The sequence below is a fragment of the Nomascus leucogenys genome, chromosome 13 (assembly GCF_006542625.1).
Source record: "Nomascus leucogenys isolate Asia chromosome 13, Asia_NLE_v1, whole genome shotgun sequence".
NCBI lineage: Eukaryota > Metazoa > Chordata > Mammalia > Primates > Hylobatidae > Nomascus > Nomascus leucogenys.
Window position 1 is genome coordinate 29,512,807 of NC_044393.1, and position 23,561 is coordinate 29,536,367.

The 23,561-nt window shown below is 48.4% G+C and overlaps 1 protein-coding gene across 4 annotated transcripts; it reads right to left on the bottom strand.

Moving 5' to 3' along the window:
- Positions 1 to 96: 96 nt before the first annotated feature.
- Positions 97 to 22,994, bottom strand: DYNLRB1 (dynein light chain roadblock-type 1). 4 transcript variants are annotated; one of them, XM_003273550.4, is made up of 4 exons: positions 22,887 to 22,993; positions 14,676 to 14,751; positions 6,253 to 6,420; positions 97 to 476 (listed from the first exon to the last, which is right to left on the bottom strand). In XM_003273550.4, the coding sequence occupies exons 1-4, from the start codon at positions 22,887 to 22,889 to the stop codon at positions 433 to 435; spliced, it is 291 nt and encodes a 96-aa protein (XP_003273598.1). In that variant the 5' UTR covers positions 22,890 to 22,993; the 3' UTR covers positions 97 to 432. The 4 variants fall into 4 exon arrangements, with proteins under 4 accessions (XP_003273598.1, XP_012367385.1, XP_012367386.1 ...); XM_012511931.2 differs by having other exon boundaries at positions 22,472 to 22,893; XM_012511932.2 differs by lacking the exon at positions 97 to 476 and having other exon boundaries at positions 6,119 to 6,420; positions 22,887 to 22,994.
- Positions 22,995 to 23,561: the final 567 nt, after the last annotated feature.

Below are 23,561 nucleotides of genomic sequence, written 5' to 3' on the forward strand. Positions count from 1 at the left end.
CGCCAGGGCTGGAGGAGGCAACCGGGCCTCCAACGTGTGATTACACAGGAAGAGAGAGGCCTTTTCAACCTAGTGTTTAAAGACACAACAGATGGGTAAGCATTTTGGTTATTTTTAGTTAAAGAAAAACAGCTTTCTCCAAGGGCGACAAAGTGAACTGAAGGTCAGAAGGAAGCTGCGTGCGGGCTTCTTGCAAGCTCTTGCTCCAAAACCTGGCAGTGAGGAGAGAGGGCCTCCAGCACTCTGGGGAAGGTTGGTGCACACGGGGGTTCCGTTGGTGGGGGAGGAAGAGCCGCCAGCCCACACACGGTCACTGGATTGGTCTGAGTGGGTTCCAAGAGACTGCCATGTGCCAGCTCACTGACATGATCGACATTAACATTCTTGGGGGGCATTCAATTAAGGAATGACACAGGGAGCCAAGAGAGTGGCTTATTCGGTTGGATTCTGAATCACAATCAGGAAATAGTCTTTATCTGCGAAAGAGAAAAATGAAAAAAAAAATCACTAAATGTAAAATGAGAGAAAAACATACAAGAAAGCAAATAAACCATTAAATCACTAACCATAAAATGATGAAGGGGAGAAAGCAATAAAAAGCATCAACACTCAGCATCTCCAAATGCTGGGAAAACGGAAGATAAACCTGTAAGATTCCTGCAGGGGCTCCTGCAAGAGGGGCCTCCCCGTACCGTGCAGCGGCCACTGTACAGAGTGTCGTCTCTTCTAACCCTCCCCACGACAGTGGCAGCAGGTAGGCAGGATTCTCACCCCTGTTTTCCAGGTGGGGGGACTCCGGTTCAAAGAGCTCCAATGAATTGCCAAGGCCATGGTTCTCAAACTAGGGGGCATCCCCACCACCTGGAGGGCTCCACGCCCAGAACCATCATTTAGTGGGGCTGGGGCAAAGCCCAAGAGTTTGCGTTTCTCTAACAAGTTCCCAGGTGATGCTGATGTTGTAGGCTGTGGGAGGACCACTGGCTTAAGGTTACCCAGCTACTTAGTGTCAAAGATGGAATTCCAACATACTTCACTGGACTTGGGTAATGTCATTTTCTTTTTTTCTCTCTCTCTTTTTTTCCCCCCGCGAGACAGGGTCTTGCTCTGTCATCCAGGGTGAGTGCAGTGGTGCGATCATGACTTGCTGCAGCCTTGACCTCCTGGGCTCAGGTGATCCTCCCACCCCAGCCTCCCAGGTAGCTGGGACTACATGCACACCCCACCAAACCTGGGTAAATTTTTAAAAAGTTTTTTGTAGAAGGTCAGGCATGGTGGCTCACGTAGCACTTTGGGAGGCCAAGGTGGACAGATCACTTGAGGTCAGGAATTCAAGACCAGCCTGGCCAACATGGTGAAACCCCGTCTCTACTAAAAATACAAAAATTAGCCAGGCTTGGTGGCAGGTGCCTGTAATCCCAGCTACTTGGGAGGCTGAGGCAGGAGACCTGCTTGAACTTGGGAGGCAGAGGTTGCAGATCGACTCATTGCACTCCAGCCTGGGTGACAAAGTGGGACTCCATTTTAAAAATAAAAAGTTTTTTTGTACAGATGGGGTCTCACTATGTTGCCCAAGCTTGTTGCAAACTCCTGAGCTCAAGTGATCCTCCTGTCTCAGCTTCCCAAAGTGTTGGGATTATAGATGTGAGCCACCACACCCAGCCAGTTAATGTCAATTTCTGTCACAAACTCAATTTGTTGGCTTTCCAGAACCTTCTGAATAAGAAAATTTCAAAATGGGACAAAGCAGCCTGGATTCCAGCTCCAGGGATCTGGCCCTGTAAGGAGGAATGTCCACCATGAAATCACAGCAAGTCCAAGTCCTTGGAGGTGAGCCTGAGTGCCTCTCGTTTTACTGAAGAGGTAACTGGAGAAATGGTATTATTGGATTTAGGGCTTGATAATTTGGAATAAAAGACACTGATATTACTGATTGTGCCTATTTTTATCAGTGGCTTGTTAATTATTTGTTTTCATTAGTGATTTTTATATATGCAGATTTACCCACTTAATCAAACTGCAAACATTGATCAAGCCTTCTTTGTGTCCCGGTCTGGGCTGCCCACTTCTCACACGGCACCTCAGTGAATCCTCCAGTCACTCTGAGAACCTGGAGGCTCAGAGAGTTAAAGGGCTTGCCCAATCCAAGGTAAATCCACAGGTGGAGTGGGGACAGGGACCTGGGTTTGACCCCATACTCTGAACTGCCCTGGTCTGCTGCCCCCTGCTGAGCATGAGCGAAATGGCAGGACCTCAGCCAAGTCACTGTGGCTGTTCAGAGCCAAGGCTAAAGCTTGGTCCTTCCCACGAAGATGGGCTGTTGCAACAGGGAAGAAACAGAAATGAAATGACTAACAGTTTCATGGCTAACCAATCTGTATACATAAAAATCACTAATGAAAACAGAAATAATTAACAAGCCACTGATAAAAATAGGCACAATCAGTAATATCAGTGTCTTTTATTCCAAATTATCAAGCCTTAAATCCAATAATACCACTTCAAGTGCTTTGTGAGAGGTAGTGTGTGTTGAAGGTTGTGTAGGCTGAGTTAGTTACCTCAGCTTTAATATTAGTGAAGTTAATAAGTGAAAACTAGAAGTCTGTTTTTTTTGTTTTGTTTTTTTGAGACTGGGTCTGGCTGTCACCCAGGCTGGAGTGCAGTGGCGTGATCATGGCTCACTGCAGCCTCAACTGCCCAGGCTCAAGCGATCCTCCTGCCTCAGCCTCCTGAGTAGCTGGGAATACTGGTGCCACCATGTCCGGCTAACAAAAGTTTGTGTTAAAATGTCTTGGCCGGGCATGGTGGCTCATGCATATAATCCCAGCACTTTGGGAGGCCGAGGTGGGAGAATCGCTTGAGCCTAGGAGTTTGAGACCAGCCTGGGCAACATAGTGAAACCCTGTCTCTACCAAAAAAAAAAAAAAAAAAAAAAAAAAGCTGGGTGTGGCAACGCATGCCTGTGGTCCCAGCTACTAGGGAGGCTGAGGCTGCAGAAAGCCATGATCGCACCACTGCGCTCCAGCCTGGACAACAGAGCTAGACCCTGTCTCAAAAAAAAAAAAAAAAAATAGCCTGTTCATGTGGGCGGTTCTGGGCCAGGGTCGGATGAATGTGGCACACATGTGGAGAGCCATACTGTCTGGAACACCTGCTGCTGTCTGCGGCCTGGGAAGCAGCACCTCAGCTGGATGGAGTCAGGTCAGGCAGGTGGGAAGGCACGGATCTCCCTCCCGGGCCAGGCTGCTCCAGGCTGCCCGCGATGTGTAGGGTGCTAACTACAGTCTCATGCGGGCGCTTCCAGCAGCAGCCAGGCCTGCTCTACGCCCGTGGCCACCCCTGGGTCCTGTGTTCTGTAGCCATCCTGAGGCAATTCAGTGCCAGTGCCTCCTAGGCTCTGCGTGGTGGCTCCTGACCACAGGAGTTCTGGCACCAAAACCCAATTATTTTTTCTTGGCCACGTAAAAGTGGGTATGTCAAACTGTCAAATCACTGATTTTCATCCTAAAACTATGCCCCACAGATATCCCTGACCCCATCCCCACTGCTGACCCTACTTCTGACCCCTATCAGTGGGGTGTCAGCAGTGGAGGGAGATTTAGAGTCATTCATTTATTTCATCAATGGATATTTGCTAGATGCTTACTATGTGCTTACAAGCCCCTGCCCTCATGGAACTTACTCTCAAGTGGAGGAGACGGCCTTAAAAATGCAGGTAAGCATTTGGTGATGAGGAAGGACTGAGTGGCGGCAGTGAGGCTGAGCCAAAGAAGTATGCTCTGTGTGTAAGACAAGCTCAGTGCGCCACCGTCCTCCAGCACAGAGCCACATGTGTGCAGGGGAGAGACAGTGTGACTTGAGAGCACGGGCGCCCCCTGCAGTGCTGCCACGGTGAGGGACTGGACATCTCATCCTCCTCCACTGACAAGGTTATAGGATCTCCAGGCCTGTGAACCCCAAGGAGAACCCCCTACTTGGGAGCTGCCCATTCTGGACTCAAGCACCAACCAGTCATGGGCTCTGAATGCCTGTGGGTCTTCAGGACCAAATTGGAGATGCCACTGCTGCCAAGTTGAGACCTGAATGCCCAGGAGCTTTCAGACGACACTGTCCTTCCGGAGGAGACATTCTCAGGAGCTTTATGCCAAGGGACACTGTCTGTGGAGAATTTGTCTGATTTGGAGACCACATAATTTGCTCCCTTCCCCCGTACTCTGAACTCCCAGTGGGCCACTGGGGAGCACAAGGTCTGCTGTGCACAGGGTGAGTAGAGGGATTGTTCCCGGCCCAACTTTTTTTTTTTTTTGAGACGGAGTCTCACTCTGTCTCCCAGGCTGGAGTGCAGTGGCGCGATCTCAGTTCACTGCAAGCTCCACCTCCCGGGTTCAGGCGATTCTCCTGCCTCAGCGTCCCAAGTAGCTGGGATTACAGGTGTGCGCCACCACGCCCAGCTAATTTTTGTATTTTTAGTAGAGACGGGGTTCACCATGTTGGTCAGGCTGGTCTCGAACTCCTGACCTTGTGATCTGCCAGTCTTGGCCTCCCAAAGTGCTGGGATTACAGGCGTGAGCCACAGCGCCCCATCCCGGCCTGACTTTTAGGGGAGTGAAGCCTTGTCCTCTGCAGCCACACAACATGACGTCCTGGGTGGAAGTGCAGTTTAAATCTGACTCCAAGGGTTTTTCCCCCAACCCAGGTCAACACACTCAACCAGGCAGGGTGGCTCAGGACATCAGCACAGCACAGTCCCCTACTCGACATTTTATAGATGTGGATTTGCAGGTGTTCTGTGACTTGCCCAGGGTCATGCTTGTGGGAGGCAAAGCTGGGAAAACAGATTCTGTGCCTCCTGCAGTCTTCTCTCCCCAATGGATCAGGCATTACACACGGAAGCGTGATTTTGGAATAAAAGACTCTGGAGTTATTCTTATGTTCTTCTCTGTGACTGAACTGCTCTGTCCCCACCCCTCTAGGGAGTGTCCCAGGGAGACTGTGGGCTGCTGTGACTGGCTCCATAGTTCTTTCCTGCCCATCCTTCCAGGCCTGGTGACAGAACCTATGCTGGTCTGCTGCAGGGAGCAGCTGACCCCCCATCAAATTACCTCAGAACTCTGTGGCCAGCCTCCTTGCCCTCTGTGTTGCCAGTCCAGAGCATTCAGTGTCCCCAGACCCCCCACTGCCTTCCTTTATCCAAGTCCTAATCATAATCCTATCACCTCCTGACCTAAAAACCTCTGCTTGCAAGATCAAGTCCATGCAACTAAGTTAGGTGTTTGTGGCCCCTTCTAAACTGGACCAAAGTCTCACCTCCCACTCCTCCCCACTCACATCCTGATGCCCTAGATAAGTGGCACTGCAGCGGAAGTGCACCATCATACGCACACATGACGCACGCACACTCAACTATGTGGCTCAGCCAAGGAAAAGCAGAGTGAGAAAAAAGTAATAATGCAAAGACGGCCCTGGAGGCTCTGTCTGCCACCCCAGTCCATGAACGAGAGTGAGGGGGCTGGGCAGGAGATGTGGCTCTGTTGCTCGCTCCTGTGCTCCCATCCCTGTGGGCTCCTCCCAGAATGAGCATCTCCTCACCCTGAGAATGATCCTAAGGACTAAACACAGGCTTTGGTTGCACCACACAGCCTCCAAATGCAAGGCAAGCACCTCGCGTAAAGGAAACACAGCAATCTGCTCCCGTGCGGGAGGAAAAGCTGGCTGCAAGGGGCCTAAAGACAGGCCTGGCCTTTACAAGTGGGCAGAGAACATGTTTTCAAGGATAAAATGATACAGTACTTTTGCTTTACATTTTGGAGCCGAATCACTGAACATTCTTCCAAACGTGGCTTTCCGCCCCTCCGCCTTGCTCACACTGCTTCCTGGTGCCCTTAAGATTCAGCTCCAGTGTCCCCTCTTCTGGGAAGCCTTTGCAGACAGCCCCAGACAGGCCTGGCCACACCCTCCTCTATGTCCCAAATGCCTTTGAGTTTTCTCCTATCAAGGCAGGGGAGACATACATGATGCTCACGTGTCTGTCTATCCCAGGAGACTGGGGTTCCCCTCTGGGGCCAGTCCCTGGGAGGATCTGCTATGGGACACCAGCTGGAGGCTGGCTAGGCAGTGAGGCAACAACCCAATTCCTTCAACTCCTCGGGCCCTGCTTGGATTCTCTGGAGACACCACTGTGCCAGGACTCCTGATGAGCCACAGAGAATGTGCCATGAGGTCTGTTCCTACATGGGGAGGTAGAAGACCCCTTACCTGGTGCAACCATAATTTCATTTTTCTTGGAGCGAATTCGAAGGAAGGTGAGATCGTTCTGGGGGTCGATGTCACGCACGGTGCTCCGTGCCTTCAGGATGAAGCTGTGCATGAGGCTGGCATACTGGGTGGTGGTGGGGTTGTCCATGGTGCTCTTGATGGGAATGCCTGAGGGGAGAGCAGACAGAGACTGAGAGGATGTGGAGCCCCTTCTACCGAGCTCCCACCCACACCCCTAATTGGGGAGAACTGGAATAGCAGTTCTCAGTCAATGCCACCATCCGCAGAGGGCTTGCTATGTGACAGGTATGGTGCTGAGCACCCGAAGCACGCCAGTGCCATGCCCTAGAACTACTCTGTGGGTGGCAACACCATCTCATTCGCCCACGAGGCAACAGGAGCTCTGAGTGATGAGGTGACCTGTCTGTAGTCACACAGTGGGGCCAGGACTCACATGCAGGCCTGCTGGCCCACTCCTGGGTTCCTTTCCCAGGGCTGATTGGTTCCCAGCAGTAAAAGGAGAGACTAGCTCTGATTCATGCAGGGACACAGATTAAAAAAACTAATAAAATAAGGTTTTTATTTTTTTGTCCAAAAAAGGAGAGACTCTCATTCATAGTGCTTAGAATTGAAACCAGGAAGCGCTTTTACGAATTTTTTTTTTGAGATGGAGTCTTGCTCTGTCGCCCAGGCTGGAGTGCAGTGGCTCACTGCAACCTCCGCCTCCCGGGTTCAAGTGATTCTCCTGCCTCAGTTTCCTGAGTATCTGGGATTACAGGCACATGCCACAGCACCCAGCTAGCTAATTTTTGTATTTTTAGTAGAGACAGGGTTTCACCATGTTTGCCAGGCTGGTCTCGAACTCCCGACCTCAGGTGATCTGCCCACCTCGGCCTCCCAAAGTGCTGGGATTACTGCCTTACAAACTATTTTATTTTTTATTTTATGTTATTTTAAGTATTTCATTTTATTTTATATTTTGAGATGGAGTCTCGCTGTGTCGCCCAGGCTGGAGTGCAACGGCATGACCTCAGCTCACCGCAACCTCCACCTCCTATGTAGCTGGTACTACAGATGCGCAATACCACACCTGGCTGATTTTTGTATTTTTAGAAGACACAGGGTTTCACCATACTGGCCAGGCTAGTCTTGAACTCCTAACCTCATGATCCACCTGCCTCGGCCTTCCAAAGTGCTGGGATTACAGGCGTGAGCCACCGCGCCCGGCCACAAACTTCTAAACACTAAAAAGTAGAAGAGAAAAAGTCAGCTTGTGCTGGGACATAACCCTCACGATTTCCACCCAAGGGAGCCTTGGGTAGCAGCTATAAACACACTGTCCACATGGCCGTGCCCCCAAATTAAAGCATGTTTCTATGTTTGCACGACAGGCACAGAAACATGGAACATGTTGACCCTTTGTAAACAGCACTGCTATCTCTTTGAAAGAGCCCACTAGGTGGGCGGTCCACAGAGCCCCCCAGCCCCTACTGTTGGCTACTTAGGGGCTGGGTTTGTTACCAGTATAATTATTATTATTATTATTATTTTTGAGACGGAGTCTCGCTCTGTCGCCCAGGCTGGAGTGCAGCGGCGCAATCTCGGCTCACTGCAAGCTCCGCCTCCCGGGTTCACGCCATTCTCCCACCTCAGCCTCCCGAGTAGCTGGGACTACAGGCGCTCACCACTGCGCCCAGTTAATTTTTTTTTTTGTATTTTTAGTAGGGACGGGGTTTCACCATGGTCTCGATCTCCTGACCTCCTGATCTGCCCGCCTCAGCCTCCCAAAGTGCTGGGATTACAGGCGTGAGCCACCGCACCCGGCTCTGTTACCAGTATAATTAACTGGGCAGTGAACATCACCGTATACCAAGCCTTTTGTTTGGGGGACTGTTTCCTTGAGATGAACCATTAAATGGACTTATTGACTGGATGGTGCCTACTGTCACAGAGGTGAGGAATGTGGCTCACACTGAGCCACCGCAGGTCATAATTGGGCTAGCAGGTGCCTGTGAATTGGCTGTGACATATGAGCAGAAGACTCCATCCATGAGACCCTAAGAGCCCGCCAGCTGACAGGCACTTGAGAATGTGGCCCAAGTGGTTCCTCACATAGAAGTGGCCAGCTTTGGGGCCCAGGACCCTGCTCATCCTGCCCACAGCTGCTCAGTCTAGGGATCGGCCAAAGGCAGTTATCAGGCCGACTGGCTGAGTGGTAAAGAAACTGGCTCAATCTTGTCTTCCTAGGGCACCAGGAATGCGAGGGTGGGCAGAAGAGGATACGGTGGCAAAAGAAGCAGGTGAGTCAGAGAGGCTTTTTGAGTCAAGTCAAGTCAGGAGAACAGGTTGTAGTCATCACTTGTCTGTAAGGGACAAGATGACCAGATCACCAGGGCTGCTGCTGGCTCCTGGATGGCCACAATGTGCATGGCAGGGCCCCGCAAAGCCTTGCTCTACAGTTGAAGCTTCCTGAGGATGGCAGTAATGAGTGGGTCCATTATAATCTAACCACGATGGGGCAGCGATGGGGTAGGAGCCACCACGACTCTTTCTGCCCACCCTCGCATTGCTGGGGGCCTAAGAAAACAAGACTGGGCCAGTTTCTTGCCACCCAGTAGGTCAGTCTGATGACTGCCTTTAGTCAAGTCCTAGGCTGGGCAGCTACGGACCAGATTAATAGGGTCCTGGGCTCCAAATTGACCTAGGCTTACACCCAGCTCTGCCCTTCACAGCTATGCAGCCTTGGGCAAGTGATGAAAACTCCTGAGCTTCCACTGCCTTATCTGTAAAATAATATCTGTGCTTCAAAGTGCTGCTGGGTGGGCTGAATACTGCTTAATTCATTTAAGAATGTTTAGCAAGAGTACACTTAATAAATGTTAATAAATAAACACCACTCACACAGTAAATGCCATTTCCATTAATCTGAGGGGATGTGACTATTGCTTAAACCTGCAAGGGCCTTGCTAAAACACAGCCCACCCACCGAGGGCCAGGACCAGAGCCCCGGTAGAGCCCTGGGTTGGCTGTTCTTGCTACCTGGCCGGGAACCCGCCCCTTAGCTCACCTTTGGGCCCCAATGATAAGAGGCCTACAGTCCCAAGGCTTGGCATGGTTTGGGTGATCAGACCCCCTGACCTTCTCTTTTTACACACCACAAAGCCACCTTCTCACAGATCCCTCTGCCTGGAACCTTCTTTCCTTCCCCTATTCACTCATGATTCCCACTTTGGTCCCTGAGGTCTCCATCTTCGGGTGACATCTCCCATCCCCACTGGCACCATCCCAGCACCACGCAGTTTTCCCAGGTTGACACTGCACCATTACAAAGTGATCATTATTCCATCCCCCACCGCAATGTAAGCTCCCCAAGGAATTGACTGAGTCTGATTTGCTCACTAGTGTCCCTAGAGAGACAGCATTAAGCTTTTACTGCTATTGGTAAGTGAGTGGTCAAAGGGTCTACTTTCACTAGTTTGGACAGATATTGGCAAGAGGAGTCTGATCACATCCATATAAGTGGAAGCTGTGTAAAACAGACAAGAAACTAAACATCTACTGGCTCACTCCAAAAACAAAAGAAAACGTGGAAGTACGGGGCCAAGGACCAAAACTGGGAAGAAATTAAAACAAGGACAAAGATTAATTCCAGATTCACTGGATGCCGGAGCTGGAGGAGACCTCAGAGATGGCCTAGTTATTAGGCCACCTGCTCCCTGCCTCTGCCTTCACAAATGAACACTGTGTAGCCTGCAGAAGTAGCTGGTTATCTGGGAGGCACAATTTCTAACTTGGGGCTCTGATCTACTGGGATACACCCCCAGGCCCTTCCACCACACCCAGTCCCTTTAAGTGATAAAAAACATCTAAAAAATTCAACAGATACTTTAATCAAACACCAACTCTGGGCCAACACCATCCTAAGTACTACAGACAGCAGTGAACACAAGAGACCAATCTTTGCCTTCATGAGACTTACACATTTAAGCCTTTTATTCTGCCTGTGTGGGTAGCAGCAGAGGATGGCAGGGGGTCTGGAGAAGTATACATGGAATGAAATTTCCCTTGCATTTTCAGTAAAGCTGCTTAAACTCACACTTTTATTATGAAACACCATTTGAATCTAGCCAAGGCAGAGATGTCAAAAGGCAGTGGCAGGTGGCTGGAAAGTATCGGGACTTGGGTATGTCATAGGTTCAGAGGCAGGAGCAGGAGCAACCACTCTGGGCTGGGGTGATCAGGGAGGGTGTCCTGAAGAAAGAGGCAGCTGAGCTGAATGTTGGGAACGGGTAGGAAAACCCTAGATAAGATCATAGGCATCCCAATACAATTATCCTCAAATAATCATCTTTAATGGAAACTTCCAGAGGGCTTAAAGGCCCCATGGATAAGTGGGAAGTGTGATCAACTCAGCCACGTTCTGACCACGTTCATCCACAGCTGGGTGACCTTGGGTGGTTCCCCACACCTCTCTCAGCTTTGGGTTTCTCATCTGCAAACTGGGCAAACCCTTGCCTCGCAGGGTCACTGTGTGAGATGTAAACGAGACACTGACGTGGGGGCCCTGAGAATGGGATGCAAGTTAAAGACACACACACACCAACTGAGACATTCATAGGCATTTCATGCCAGGCACTACTCTAAAAGCTTCCCCTAGAGGAAGGCAGAATTATGATCCACATTCTACAAATGAGAAAACAGAGAAAGTGGCTTATGCCCAAAACCACATAGCTGATAAGTAAGTAGGGCCCGGATTCAAAGCCAGGTGGGCTCATTCTGCATTTCACGTTCTCACCTATGGTGCAATCAGCCCCATGAGTATACAAAAAAGCGGCACTCACTAGTATCCAAAAGGTAAGCAGCTGGGGCTTCCCAGTGAAAAGGCTTGGCTTTAGGGGCAGTTTTAAGGCAAGAATGAGGGCCTCTCCTTTGTGAGTACATGGGGAAGCCTGGGGGTCAGAGCTGGGGCTGTTGGCCCCTGGTGTTGTTTCCCTGGAGTCAAAATGTCCAGTCCCAGTAGACAGTTTCTCTCTTAGTGACAAAAGTCTTTCAGGTCTTGGAGCAAGAAGTGCCCAAAAGAGATTCCCTGGACTATCACAGGACTCGAGGCAGTTGAGGGCTGAAGAGGGGAAAGGAGTTGCCTCAGGCCACCCAACTGATCAGGGGCAGCCCTGAGCAGGGGGCCTGCTCCTGCCTCCACAGTGTCCCAAGGGCTCCCAGCCTCCTGTAAATGAAATGACCACATGGTTTAATCAGAACTAAGCAGGGCTGGGGAGCACGTTCTGTCTAGCTCTGTGCTTGCCAGGGCTCTGCTGACTTGGAAATCAACTTTTTTTTTTTTTTTTGAGACCGAGTTTCATTCTTGTCGTCCAGGCTGGAGTGCAGTGGTGTGATCTCGGCTCATCGCAACCTCCGCCTCCTGGGTTCAAGCGATTCTCCTGCCTCAGCCTCCCGAATAGCTGGGATTACAGGTGCCCGCCACCACGCCAAGCTAATTTTTGTATTTTTAGTAGAGATGAGGTTTCACCATGTTGGCCAGGCTGGTCTCGAATGCCTGACCTCAGGTGATATGCCCACCTCAGCCTCCCAAAGGGCTGAGATTACAGGCGTGAGCCACCGCGCCCGGCTGGAAATCAACATTCTATCCAAGGACACAGCACCTCCACTTTGTTGCCCTTGATGGCTTTCATTCTGCTTAAGTAGGAATTGCTGAGAACTCTGCTTCTCCAAAACAAGGCCTAGACTGAAGACACACATAAGAGGCTCTCTAAGAGCACTGAACAAATTAGAGCCCACTGAATACACTGGGTTACAGAATTTGGGAGGCCCCGCAACCGGGCACGGCCTCACCTCTTGGGATGTCCACGTGTGTCTGTAAAGGTGGCCGCAATAGTGTCTACCCTACGAGGCAGCCAAGAAACACATAAACAAACCGTACCTGGCAGCACGCCAGGCATGTGACAGACACAGGCACTGCTGTACCACCTCCACCCACAGGGCTGCTCGTAAATCCTGGCCTGTGGGAGCAGCCCCTGGGCTGGGCACTGAAGGGCCTACACACTTCATTGTTACTTTTTTTTTTTTTTTAAAGAGACAAGGTCTTGCTCTGTGCTGGAGTGCAATCACAGCTTTGAGCAAGAAGCCTTGAAGCAAACTGCAGCCTTGAACTCCCAGGCTCAAGGAATCCTCCTGTCTCAGCATCCTGAGTAGCTAAGACTACAGGCGTACGCCACCACACCTGCCTAATTTTTCTTTCTTTTTGTGGAGTTGGGGTCTCACTACATTGCCCAGGCTGATCTTGAACCCCTGGGCTCAAGCAATCGTCCTGCCATGGCCTCCCAAAGTGCGAAGAACAGTTGTGAGCAACCATGCACCATGCCCAGCCATTATAACAATTATTAATCTACTGATTATGGCATCTAACATGCTTGCAAAAATTTCAGGTTTTTTCCTTTGGGATTATTTCCTCTGAACACAGTCCTCAGGAATTACCAAATCAAAGGGGCTGATGGCAACACCCACTGTGGTTGGTTCATTTAATGTTCACTGACCTGACTCTGCGGCCTGTGGTGAATGACACGGGAACAGAGGCGAGTCAGGCACGGTCCTGGTCACGCTGCTCTATCAGCAGCAGTGTCTCAGTGGACTCCTCTCCTCCCAGTCTCACATAAACTGGTTTATGTTATTTTTGTAAACTCCAGTATGGTAGTTTTTAAATTGGCCAAACCCCTTCCCAAATTAAAACCAATGTAGAAACATGAACTGATGGTTCTTAGTGTGTGTGCTCTGACTGAAGTGGAAGACAGGAACCCCAGCCTCTACCTCTACTCCCAGGGTAGCACAGGACCCCTGGGTTTAATTAAGGAACACAGCCCTGAAAACATGATCTGAGGCAGTCTCTCCAAGGGAAGACCTTCAGAAGGAGACAGAACCGCTGTGAATCTTAGGCCTGTGGCTCTCACTGTAGCCTCTTCTGATTAGAATCTATCCCCTAAAGCAGAATTTTCTAAACTCGTCTGATCATAAGAATCTCCTGGGGTGCTTGGTAAACACACGGATTCCTCAGGTCTTGCTTTGGCTCTAATAAATTAGACTTTTTGGTACAGAGGCCTGGAAAGCTATGTTTAACAGGACCCCCGGGTGATTTCAAAGAATGAATACATGTGGGAAACACTGTGGCCTAGAGGCATGAAGCACGTGGATGCTCCCAACCCAACAGGGGAACCCCATGTAAATGATTTACCCCAGGTAAATCAGAGTTTGTATGAACAAATGCCTCACAGCTCAAAACAGACGGTGACAGTACTGTATTAAATGCTTTACGCTGTTCATTCTTAGTTACTCTTCAACTTATAAGGTAGATATAAGTATTATCCCCATTTACAGGCTTAAGTGACTTGGCCAAGGTCACCAAGCTAGTCGGGAGATGAGGCAGAATTCAAACTCACAACTGCTGGATTCCAGAGTCCCTGTCCTTACTGCTGCCTGGAGCCTGAGGGCCTGGGGGCCATTCTGGTTCTTTACAGGCTGGCACGGGAGAAAGCTCCCAAGTGCACTCAGACGGGCTTGGATTTAAATCTCGACTGTGTGATGGTAGGCAGATCAATTACATTTCTAGACTGTTTTCTCCATTGCAAAATGCAGACGACAGGGCTGCTTAAAGAATATAAGAAAGAGTATGTGGAGCACCAGCCAGAATCCTGGCACAGAGCGGGTATGTGATAAATGTTAGCTCCCTTCCTGTCCAGTGCAGTCTGGGAAAATTAGTATCTGTACCCTTCTACCTATACAGATACCCACTCAGAAAGGGTTGTCGGGGTGGAGGGGAGCTGCAGGCACAGAGAAGTTAACTAGAGAACTATCCAGCCAATAAAGCAGAATCAACACAAATGGGTACGTAATATCCACTTAATGGATTTACTAAAAAGTAGAAACAACAAAATTGGGCTAATGAACATTGTTGTGGCACTTAAAAAATTTGTTTATGTAAACCATGAAGCAATATTTTAAAAAGCTCATGTGTAAACATATGCCCAAGGGTAACAACTATGATTATGGTCCTCTGGAACTGTGCTGGACGAGGCTGAGTAAGCATGGAAGACTGAAGTGTGATCTGTCAGGGCGGTGGGACTGAGCGGATTTTCCCTTTGTGAGGACACTGGAGGTGGCTGGTCTGAATGCAGTGCTGTTTACAACTAATTGCTCACAACCAGTTACCGATTTTTGTCCCTTCTCCACTCCCGCTGCTTCACCTGACTAGCCTTAATGAAAAAAAAAAAAAGAACACTGGAGGTGTTAAAAATTAAAAAGGCCTAAAATTAGATCAGGTTCATGAAGGGCTTAGTGAACAGCAAGTGCTATGCTGTGTTATGGCTGCTTCTGGGCCTGCATGGGTGCGTATCACGGCGGGAGGGAGGGCGTACCTTCTGTGTTCACGACGATGATTCCCTGCACTCCCTTCTGGCTCTGCAGTCGCTTCAGTGTCTCCTCTACCTCTGCCTGCCAGAAAACAAGACCAAGGTTAGGAGAGGCCGATAGGCAGGACTAACTTCCTCATACCCCAGGCAGATGAATCATACATTTGTCTTCCAACAACAAACAAGTAACACTCAGGCAACTGGTACCCCCTCAAAGCTCCCCAGGCTGATCTGACGTGCTCCTCCGGCCACCACCAGTGCCCAGAGCATCCGCTCACACCCCCACGCAGGACAGGGCTGCTCCTGGCGCTCTGCCCACCAGGCACTATTATCCCACCCTCCTCAGCTGTTGGGGAGCAGAATATAAACACCATTCCCATGTATATACATGTCCATGACTCACATATTTGGCATAGCTGGGGGATGGGACTCATGATTTAAGAAAACCCAGAGAGTAGTGTCTAACAGGAAGACAACACTTTGTCATTTGTGGCCCAAACAGCACATGAGGATAGACTCAGTGAGACTTCGGCAGGCATCTGAGATAGTGTGATGCACAGCACTCAGCTATAAGAAGTGTGCCTTGGGAAGGGGCTCATTAATCTTGATTACCCAGAAACTGCTCTGGTGGGCTACTCTTGCATATGGCATCTGTAAGTGGAGGGGCAGTCGCAGTTCGGGTCCTCATTCTGCCATGCCAGGCCTCCTGTCACTCCTGTCCTACCTTTCCCTCCACTCTCCAGCTCCGTGACACACCTCCCTATCTCTACATCTTTTTATCCCACAAGGCCTCTTCTCTGCTGAAATCCAATAAACTCCTCTTGACCATCTAAGACATCATTTCCTCCACAAAGTCTTTACTGATCCCCCAGTTGATGGAGTCTGCCTAAGTGTAACTCCCCAAATCCCTGGCTGTGCCTCTCTGGGACACACATTAGGCACTATGTCCATTTCTTAGAGACTCTACAAAGGTCTGTGGAGTAGAAGTGTGATAAACACTGCTTAACTGAACTAGGCCTAACTCTTCCTGTGGATGGAAACTAGCCCTGAGGTATACCTGTTCTCAGGCTGCCGCTTCCAGACTGGTCTAGAATCCAGTCAGAAGCCCCTCAAAGGCTGAGAGTTGTTAGAAACAGAGGCTCCATTCACCAAAAGAAATGGGGCGGGGGGGATCCTCAACACTGGGTGGAGACAGCACAATGAATTCTTGTTTTTTTCTGGAAGGCACAAGGCTGACAATCCAGTCACTGCCACCCACTACCCTGTGACAGAATACTCTCAAACACTGGAGGGAAGGGTAAACAAGTTCCTCCTATAAAGTGGCAAATGGGGCCGGTGTGGCGGCTCACACCTGTAATCCCAGCACTTTGGGAGGCTGCTGTGGGGAGAAGGGACGGCAGGGGGCGAACACAGCCTGCGGAAGCCTCCTACCCCTGCCCTGCCAGGTGCTGCTCTCAGTCTGAAGGAAACAAGCTTCCCTCCTTCACTAACTGCTTGATGTAACTACCTCCCAACCCTTTGGACTCAGCTCCAGAGCCTCCCGCAGGAGGCTTCTCTGACATCAGCCCCACTGCTGGGCACCGAGGCCCCCAGCCTTCACAGCACTGACCACAATGCAGTGCAACTGTTTAGGTCACGTTCATCTCCTCCTCCAGACGCAAGGCACCCTGTGATCAGGAAACCAGACCAGACTTTATAGCCCCAGTACCTCGCATAGGATGGGCTCAATAAATACTGAAGGAACAAATAAAAAGCATTTCTGCAACTATGTTTCACGAAATCAACCTTTTTAAGTACAGGAGGGGGACATGGCCTCACAGTCCACAGTGTGAAAAAGAGCCAAGGTTTAGGTGATCTGAAATTCAGCGAGAACCAGACACTAAGATCTGGCTGTTTAAACGTAAACACGGGCTGGGCGCAGTGGCTCATGCCTGTAATCCCAGAACTTTTGGGGACCAAAGCAGGTAGACTATTTGAGCCCAGGAGTTTGAGACCAGCCCGGGCAACATGGTGAAGCTTCATCTCTACAAAAGATAAAAAAAATTAACCACGCGTGGTGTCGTGTGCCTGTAGTCCCAGTTACTTGGGAGGCTGAGGTGAAAGGATTGCTTGAGCCCAGGAGGTCGAGGCTGCAGTGAGCCATGATCGCGCCATTGCACTCCAGCCTGGACAACAGTGTAAGACTCATCAAAAAAAAAAAAAAAAAAAAAAAAAAAGAAGAAAGAAATAAAAGTAAACACACATCTCACATATCTATCAGGAATGGGAGGACACACAGGTATAATTTCCCTACTCAGCATCTACTACGGGTCATATATTGCTTTCAGACACATGCTTTCTTCTGAAACTCTCATTCACGGGTTAGTATGATCTCCATGTTAGTGATGGGGAAACAGGTTTGGAAAGGAGAAGGGTTTTGCCCAAGAACACATTGCAGGTCAACAGAACAGCTGAATATACTGGTGACCACAACTGAGGAGGTCCCTGCCCTCAGGGAGCTCACATTCTGGTGAAAGAGATTTAAACAAGTGAACAAGATTCTTGCAGGATACAGGGACTAGGCTGCCGGGCAAGGAATGCTACTCTGGCTAATGTAGTCAGGAACACCTGAGGAGATGTAATCTTTTTTTTTGAGATAGGGTCTCACTCTGTCACCCAGGCGTGCCGTGGTACGATCATGGCTCACTGCAGCCTTGACCTCCCAGGCTCAAGTGATCCTTCCACTTCAGCCTCCCAAACACGTAGGACTACTGATGTGTACCGCCAAACCCAGCTAATTTTTTGTAGAGATGGGGTTTCACCATGTTGCCCAGGCTGGTCTTGAACTCCTGGGCTCAAGTGATCTACTGCCTTGGCCTCCCAAAGTGCTGGGACTACAGGCATGAGCCATCATTCTCGGCCATAAGTATGTCATCTTTAAGCCAAGAACCAAATGATGAGAAAGAAATGCACTCCGGGCAATGGGGTGACAGAGACAAGGCTCCCCAATTCTCTAGTTCCCAGGTGCACATTCCTGACACATGGAAAAACAAGCAGCAATAAAGATCCAGGAGGATCCACTGGCTCAGCATAGGAGGGATGACCACTGGAAGCAAATGATTGACAAAGAACTATGACCAATTTGACCACTAAACATAAAACTTAACTTCTGTATAAGAATAATTAATCTAACAGGATAGAAAAGTATTTGCATCAAATATAACAGACAAAATAAATAAAAAAAACACAAAATGACTAAGAACAATAGCAAGTCTCTAGTAGGTAGTGCGCAAAAGAATACTAGTAGAAAATATGCCTACGAGAAATTACAATCTCATCAAACTATGGTCATCATTCCTCACAAACAAATGAAAAATTCAGCTGGGCGTGGTGCTCACACCTGTAATCCCAGAACTTTGGGAAACTGAGGTGGGTGAATCACTTGAGGTTAGGAGTTTGAGACCAGACTGGCCAACATGGTGAAACCTTGTCTCTACTAAAAATACAAAAATTAGCCATCACGGTGGCACGGGCCTGTAATCCCAGCTACTCAGGAGGCTGAGGCAGGAGAATTGCTTGAATCTGGGAGGCAGAGGTTGTAGTGAGCTGAGATTGTGCCACTGAAATCCAGCCTGGGCAACAGAGTGAGATTCCATTTCAAAAAAAAGAAAGAAATGAAAAATTATAGCAATGCTGAGGTTTATTTTTAAATGCTGGCATTCTTATTACAAAATTGGCAGGTGCAAGGGCAATACAATCTTGACAAAGCTACAGGACAATACATTGCAAGAACCATAAAAGCATTGGTCCCTCTGCCTCAGAAATTATTTTCCTAAGAATTTTATCTGGAGGAAATAATCTAATAAGTAAGTTAAAATGAAACAAAACCAGACATTCACAGAAGCATCATCACAGCACTATTTCTACTAATTAAGAAATGGAAGCAGCCGGGTATGGTGGCTCATGCCTGTAATCCTGGCACTTTGTAATCCTGAGGCAGGCGGATCACCTGAGGTCAGGAGTTTGAGACCAGCCTGGCCAACATGGCAAAACCCTGTTTCTACTAAAAAATACAAAAATTAGCTGGGCATGATGGTGCACACCTGTTAATCCCAGCTACTCAGGAGGCTGAGGCAGGAAAATCACTTGAACCTGGGAGGCAGAGGGTGCAGTGAGCTGAGATTGAGCCACCGAACTCCAGTCTGCGCAACAGTGAGACTCCATCTCTAAAACAAACGAACCAAAAAGAAATGGGAGCAACCCAAATGTACACAGGTAAGATATTTGGCCAATTATGGTACAATTATTTCACTGAGTATTATGTAGTCACTAAGTAGTTAATCAAAAAGATGATATGACAACAAGGTTAAATGTTTTTGGATATTAAAACAACAAAAAAAGGAAAAAAATCCCCCCAAAACCCAGGATGCGTATCTTGATATGCATATGTGAACAAAAGAGGAAGGAGAACATACAAAAATGAAAACAGTTATGTGGTAGAGTGAAACTGGACGAGGAGAATTATATGTGATTTTTTAAAATTTTAATTTTATTTATTTATTTTGAGACAGAGTCTTGCTCTGTTGCCCAGGCTGAAGTGCATTGACCTGGTCTGGGATCACTGCAACCCCCACCTCCCGGGTTCAAGTGATTCTAGTGCCTCAGCCTCCTGAGCAGCTGGAATTACAGATGCATGGCTTCCGGCTACTTTTCGTATTTTTAGTAGAGACAGAGTTTCACCATGTTGCCCAGGCTGGTCTCCAACTCCTGACCTCAAGTGATCTGCCCACCTTGGCCTCCCAAAGTGCTGGGATTATAGGCGTCAGCCATTGTGTCCGGCCAATTATAGATGATTTTTATATCACTATTCTAAAGGTCAGTTTCCACCTAAAATGTAAAATATGCATGCCAAAAGTGCCACTTGTAGAAATCTATCCTACATAACCACTAGCATGAGTGCAAAAAAGACACGAACAGTTACTGCAGCAGTGTCTGGAATAAAAAAACTATACACCACCTAAATGTACATATGGGACTAGGATACTATACAGACCTTAAAAAGAATGAAGTGGACCTGCATATAATAACACAGAAAAATGTGTGATATTTTTAAGTGAACAGAACAAGTTAAGTGAACAGAACAAGAATAAGATATATACACATATATTTTAAAGTCAACTTCTGTTTTCTCTTATTTTTTTCTCACCCAGGGTGGAGTGCAGTGGTGCAATCACGGCTCACTGTAGCCTTGACCTCCTGGGCTCAGGCGATCTCTCCACTTCAGCCTTAAAGTAAACTTAACATATATAAATATATATATATTCCAGTTTCATCTAATAAACAGCTTATACATAAATGTGCTTATGCACCAAACAAATCTGGAAGGAAACACACCCAACTGCCAACAGAAGTTACCACGGGGTAGTAAGATGGGGACTACATAAACTTTCTGTATTATATCCTCTGGTACTGCTTCAAATTGTTAACATACATGGTGGTTTATGCCTGTAATCCCAGCACTTTTGGAGGCTGAGGTGGGCGGATCACCTGAGGTCATGAGTTTTAGACTAGCCTGGTCAACATGGTGAAACCCTGTCTCTACTAAAAATAGAAAAAAAACCCTGTCTCTACTAAAAATAGAAAAATTAGCCAGGCATGGTGGCATGCGCCTGTAGTCCCAGCTACTCTGGAGGCTGAGGCAGGAGAGTCGCTTGAACCCGGGAGGCGGAGGTTGCAGTGAGCTCAGATCACACCACTGCACTCCAGCCTGGGCGAGAAAGGGCAAGGCTCTGTTTCAAAAGAAAAAAAAAAAAGTTAAACTGTGCATCTAAATTTGTATTGCTTTTATGAGTATAACCACGGAGTAGCATAATAGTAGTAAGCTACAGTTTAAGTTAAAGAAAAAGGGGGGCCATATAAGTGCTTGTATAGATGTATAAGAAACTAACAGCTGGGTGTGGTGGCTCACACCTGTAATCCTAACACTTTGGGAGGCCAATGTGGGTGAATCACTTGAGCCCAGGAGTTCAAGACCAGCCTGGGCAACATGGCAAAAACGCCATCTCTACAAAAAAAAAATACAAAAAAATAAGCAGGGTGTGGTGGTGTGCACCAGTAGTCCCAGCTACTTGGGGAATTAAGGCAGGAGGATCACTTGAGCCCAGGAGGGTCAAGGCTGCAAGAAAAAAAAAAAACAAAAAACTAACAATGGTTGTTTCTAAAGGAGGAGAGACTGAGACTGGGGGTTAGGAGAGTGGGAATTTTATTTTTCACTTAGATCCTTTTACATCATTTTTTTTTTTTTTACCGTGTGCAAGTATTACCTGTAAACAATCCTAAAATTCGTATGGAACCACAAAAGACTCAGAAAAGCCAAAGGAAGCCTGGACAAAAAGAACAAAGCTTGAGGTATCACACTAACTGATTTCAAAATATACCAGAAAGGTATAGTAACCAAAAGAGCATGGTATCGGTATAAAACACAGACACACAGACCAATGGAATAGAATAGAGGACCCAGAAATAAATCCACTTATTTACAGCCAACTGATTTTCGACAAAGGCATCGAAAAAACAAAACAAAACCAAACAAAAACAAAAACGAAAAAAACCTACCATAAATCAGCAATACCACTACTGGGTATTTATTCAAAGGAAAGGAAATTAATATATCAAAGGCATTCCTACATCCTCATGTTCATATTGCAGCACTATTCACAATAGCTAAGTTATGGAATTAGCGTCCATCAATAGGTAAATGGATAAAGAAAATGTAGGCCGGGTGTGGTGGATCACGCCTGTAATCCCAGCACTTTGGGAGGCTGAGGCGGGCGGATCACGAGGTCAGGAGAGCGAGACCATCCTGGCTAACACGGTGAAACCCGTCTCTACTAAAAATACAAAAAATTAGCTGGGCGTGGTGGTGGGCGCCTGTAGTCCCAGCTACTCGGGAGGCTGAGGCGGGAGAATCACTTGAACCTGGGAGGCGGAGGTGGCAGTGAGCTAAGATGGTGCCACTGCACTCCAGCCTGAGCGACAGAGAGACACTCCATTTCAAAAAAAGAAAAAAAAAGAAATAATGAATGTTTAAAGTGATGAATATTCTAAAATAAATATAGCCTGATTTGATCATTACACATCGTATGCATGTATCAAAATATTACATGTATATCTACAACATAAATGTGTACAACTATATATATCAATTTTTTTACAGCTTAAGAAGTGATATGAAAAATGAAGTTATACATATTTGAAGCATTATTACACGTTTGTAATGATGTGGAGATATTGCGGTGTAATAATGAAAAACACAGAACCCACAACTGTACATTCAATAGGGGCTAAACTGTATAAACCAAAAACAAGCAAAAAAGACTAGAAGTCATATGACTACTGTAAGTGGTTGCCTCTAGGTGATGACACGGTTTCTTTTTTCAATTTTTTCTTATAAGCTCTAGATTTCTAAGTAAGATTTTTGAAAAAGTAATATATTCACATGGCTTAAAATTTTAAACTTTTTTTTTCAAATTTTGCACAAGCTGTGAGGATTACAACACAAAACCTCTAATGGCGTAGAGAGCCCACAACTGCAGCAAGCAAGGTAGAAAGAAGGCTTTGGGATCCCCAAGAGCAGACCCCGCCCGTTCCCGACTCTGGCACCCAGTCCCAGCGGCTAGAAAGAACCACGCCGACAGAGTGGCGGCCGTCAAGCTTCTAGGGTTCAAATCCATCTCCACCATTTCCTGGGGCAAAGCACTTGGCTTCTCGGGGCGCTGAATAACAGATATGTATAACAAAATGGGACTAAAGATTGTATCTACCTCACAGAGCTGGGACGAGGCAGAGGAAATACAAGATACATAAAGTGCTTGGCAGAGCCTGCCACAAACTGAGCTCCCGGGAAACGTTAGCAAGGTCGCCATCGCGCACCAAGGCCCCAAAACGCTAGGCTGCAGGGCCGCTGCCCACCCCTCGCCCATCATCTCTTCCTGGCCGAGGCCGGGCTCCTGCTTCCGGTCAAGGGGCAGCGGGATCCGGCGGCGCCGCCTCGGTCAAGCTCTAGAGGCCTCCGCCGCCGGGTTCCACCCTCAAGTCGGCTGAGGCCCGGGCCCGGCCACGCCCAGCCACCACCGATTCCCTGTCCGGAGCTCTGAGATCCCTTCATCCTCGGAGGACTGAAGGCCTGGCGTGGGGTGGTGGGCGGCCGCCAGCCACAAGCCCCCGGCGCACGCTCACCATTTCCGACCGATCCGGTAGCCCCGCGTAGCGAACACTTAGCCCAGTCTTGTGCTTTTCTGCGCCTGCGCACAGGTTTCTGTCAAAACGGACAGCTGTAGCTGCCTATCAGGAGCCAGCGTGAGGCGGGGGCGGGCGAGCCGATCTTGGCTCCGCCAGGATTCTTGGAAAATCTGCTTTCCACTGTGGCAAAGCGAAAAGCTAAGGAGCAGTGCGCTAAGCTGTGGAAAATTACCAACTCCAGCCGTGCAGAAAATATGCTGGTTCTGGCTGGACGCGGTGGCTTACGCCTGTAATTCCAGCACTTTGGGAGGCCGAGTCGGAAGGATTGCTTGAGCCCAAGAGTTCGAGACCAGCCTGGGCAATATGGAGAGACCCCTTCTCTACTAAATAAACAAAACTAGCCGAGCGTGGTGGCGCGCTCCTGTAGTTCCAGCTACTCCAGAGGTTGAGGTGGGGGGATCGCCTGACCAGAAGTTCGAGGCTGCAGTGAGCCGAGATTGCGCCACTGCAGTCCAGCCTGGACGACAGAGCAAAAGACCCTAAAACAAAACAAAACAAAAACCATGCTGATTCTCGGTATCGGAAGAGGCTTTCAGTGCTGGTTCTCGGTATCGGAAGAGGCTTTCAGCTCTCAATGGAGGTCTAAGCTGGTTTTGGAGTCCCTGGGTGGAG

What these genes read in the sequence shown, in the direction of transcription:
- DYNLRB1 (XM_030825216.1), bottom strand. Translation starts at nt 22,633, where the DNA reads ATGATGGGCGAGGGGTGGGCAGCGGCCCTGCAGCCTAGCGTTTTGGGG. An exon ending in CCTCGTCCCAGCTCTGTGAG is followed by an intron (nt 14,752 to 22,471) that starts GTAGATACAATC and finishes GTTTTCTGGCAG; the next exon opens with GCAGAGGTAGAGGAGACACT. An exon ending in CATCGTCGTGAACACAGAAG is followed by an intron (nt 6,421 to 14,675) that starts GTACGCCCTCCC and finishes CTCTCCCCTCAG; the next exon opens with GCATTCCCATCAAGAGCACC.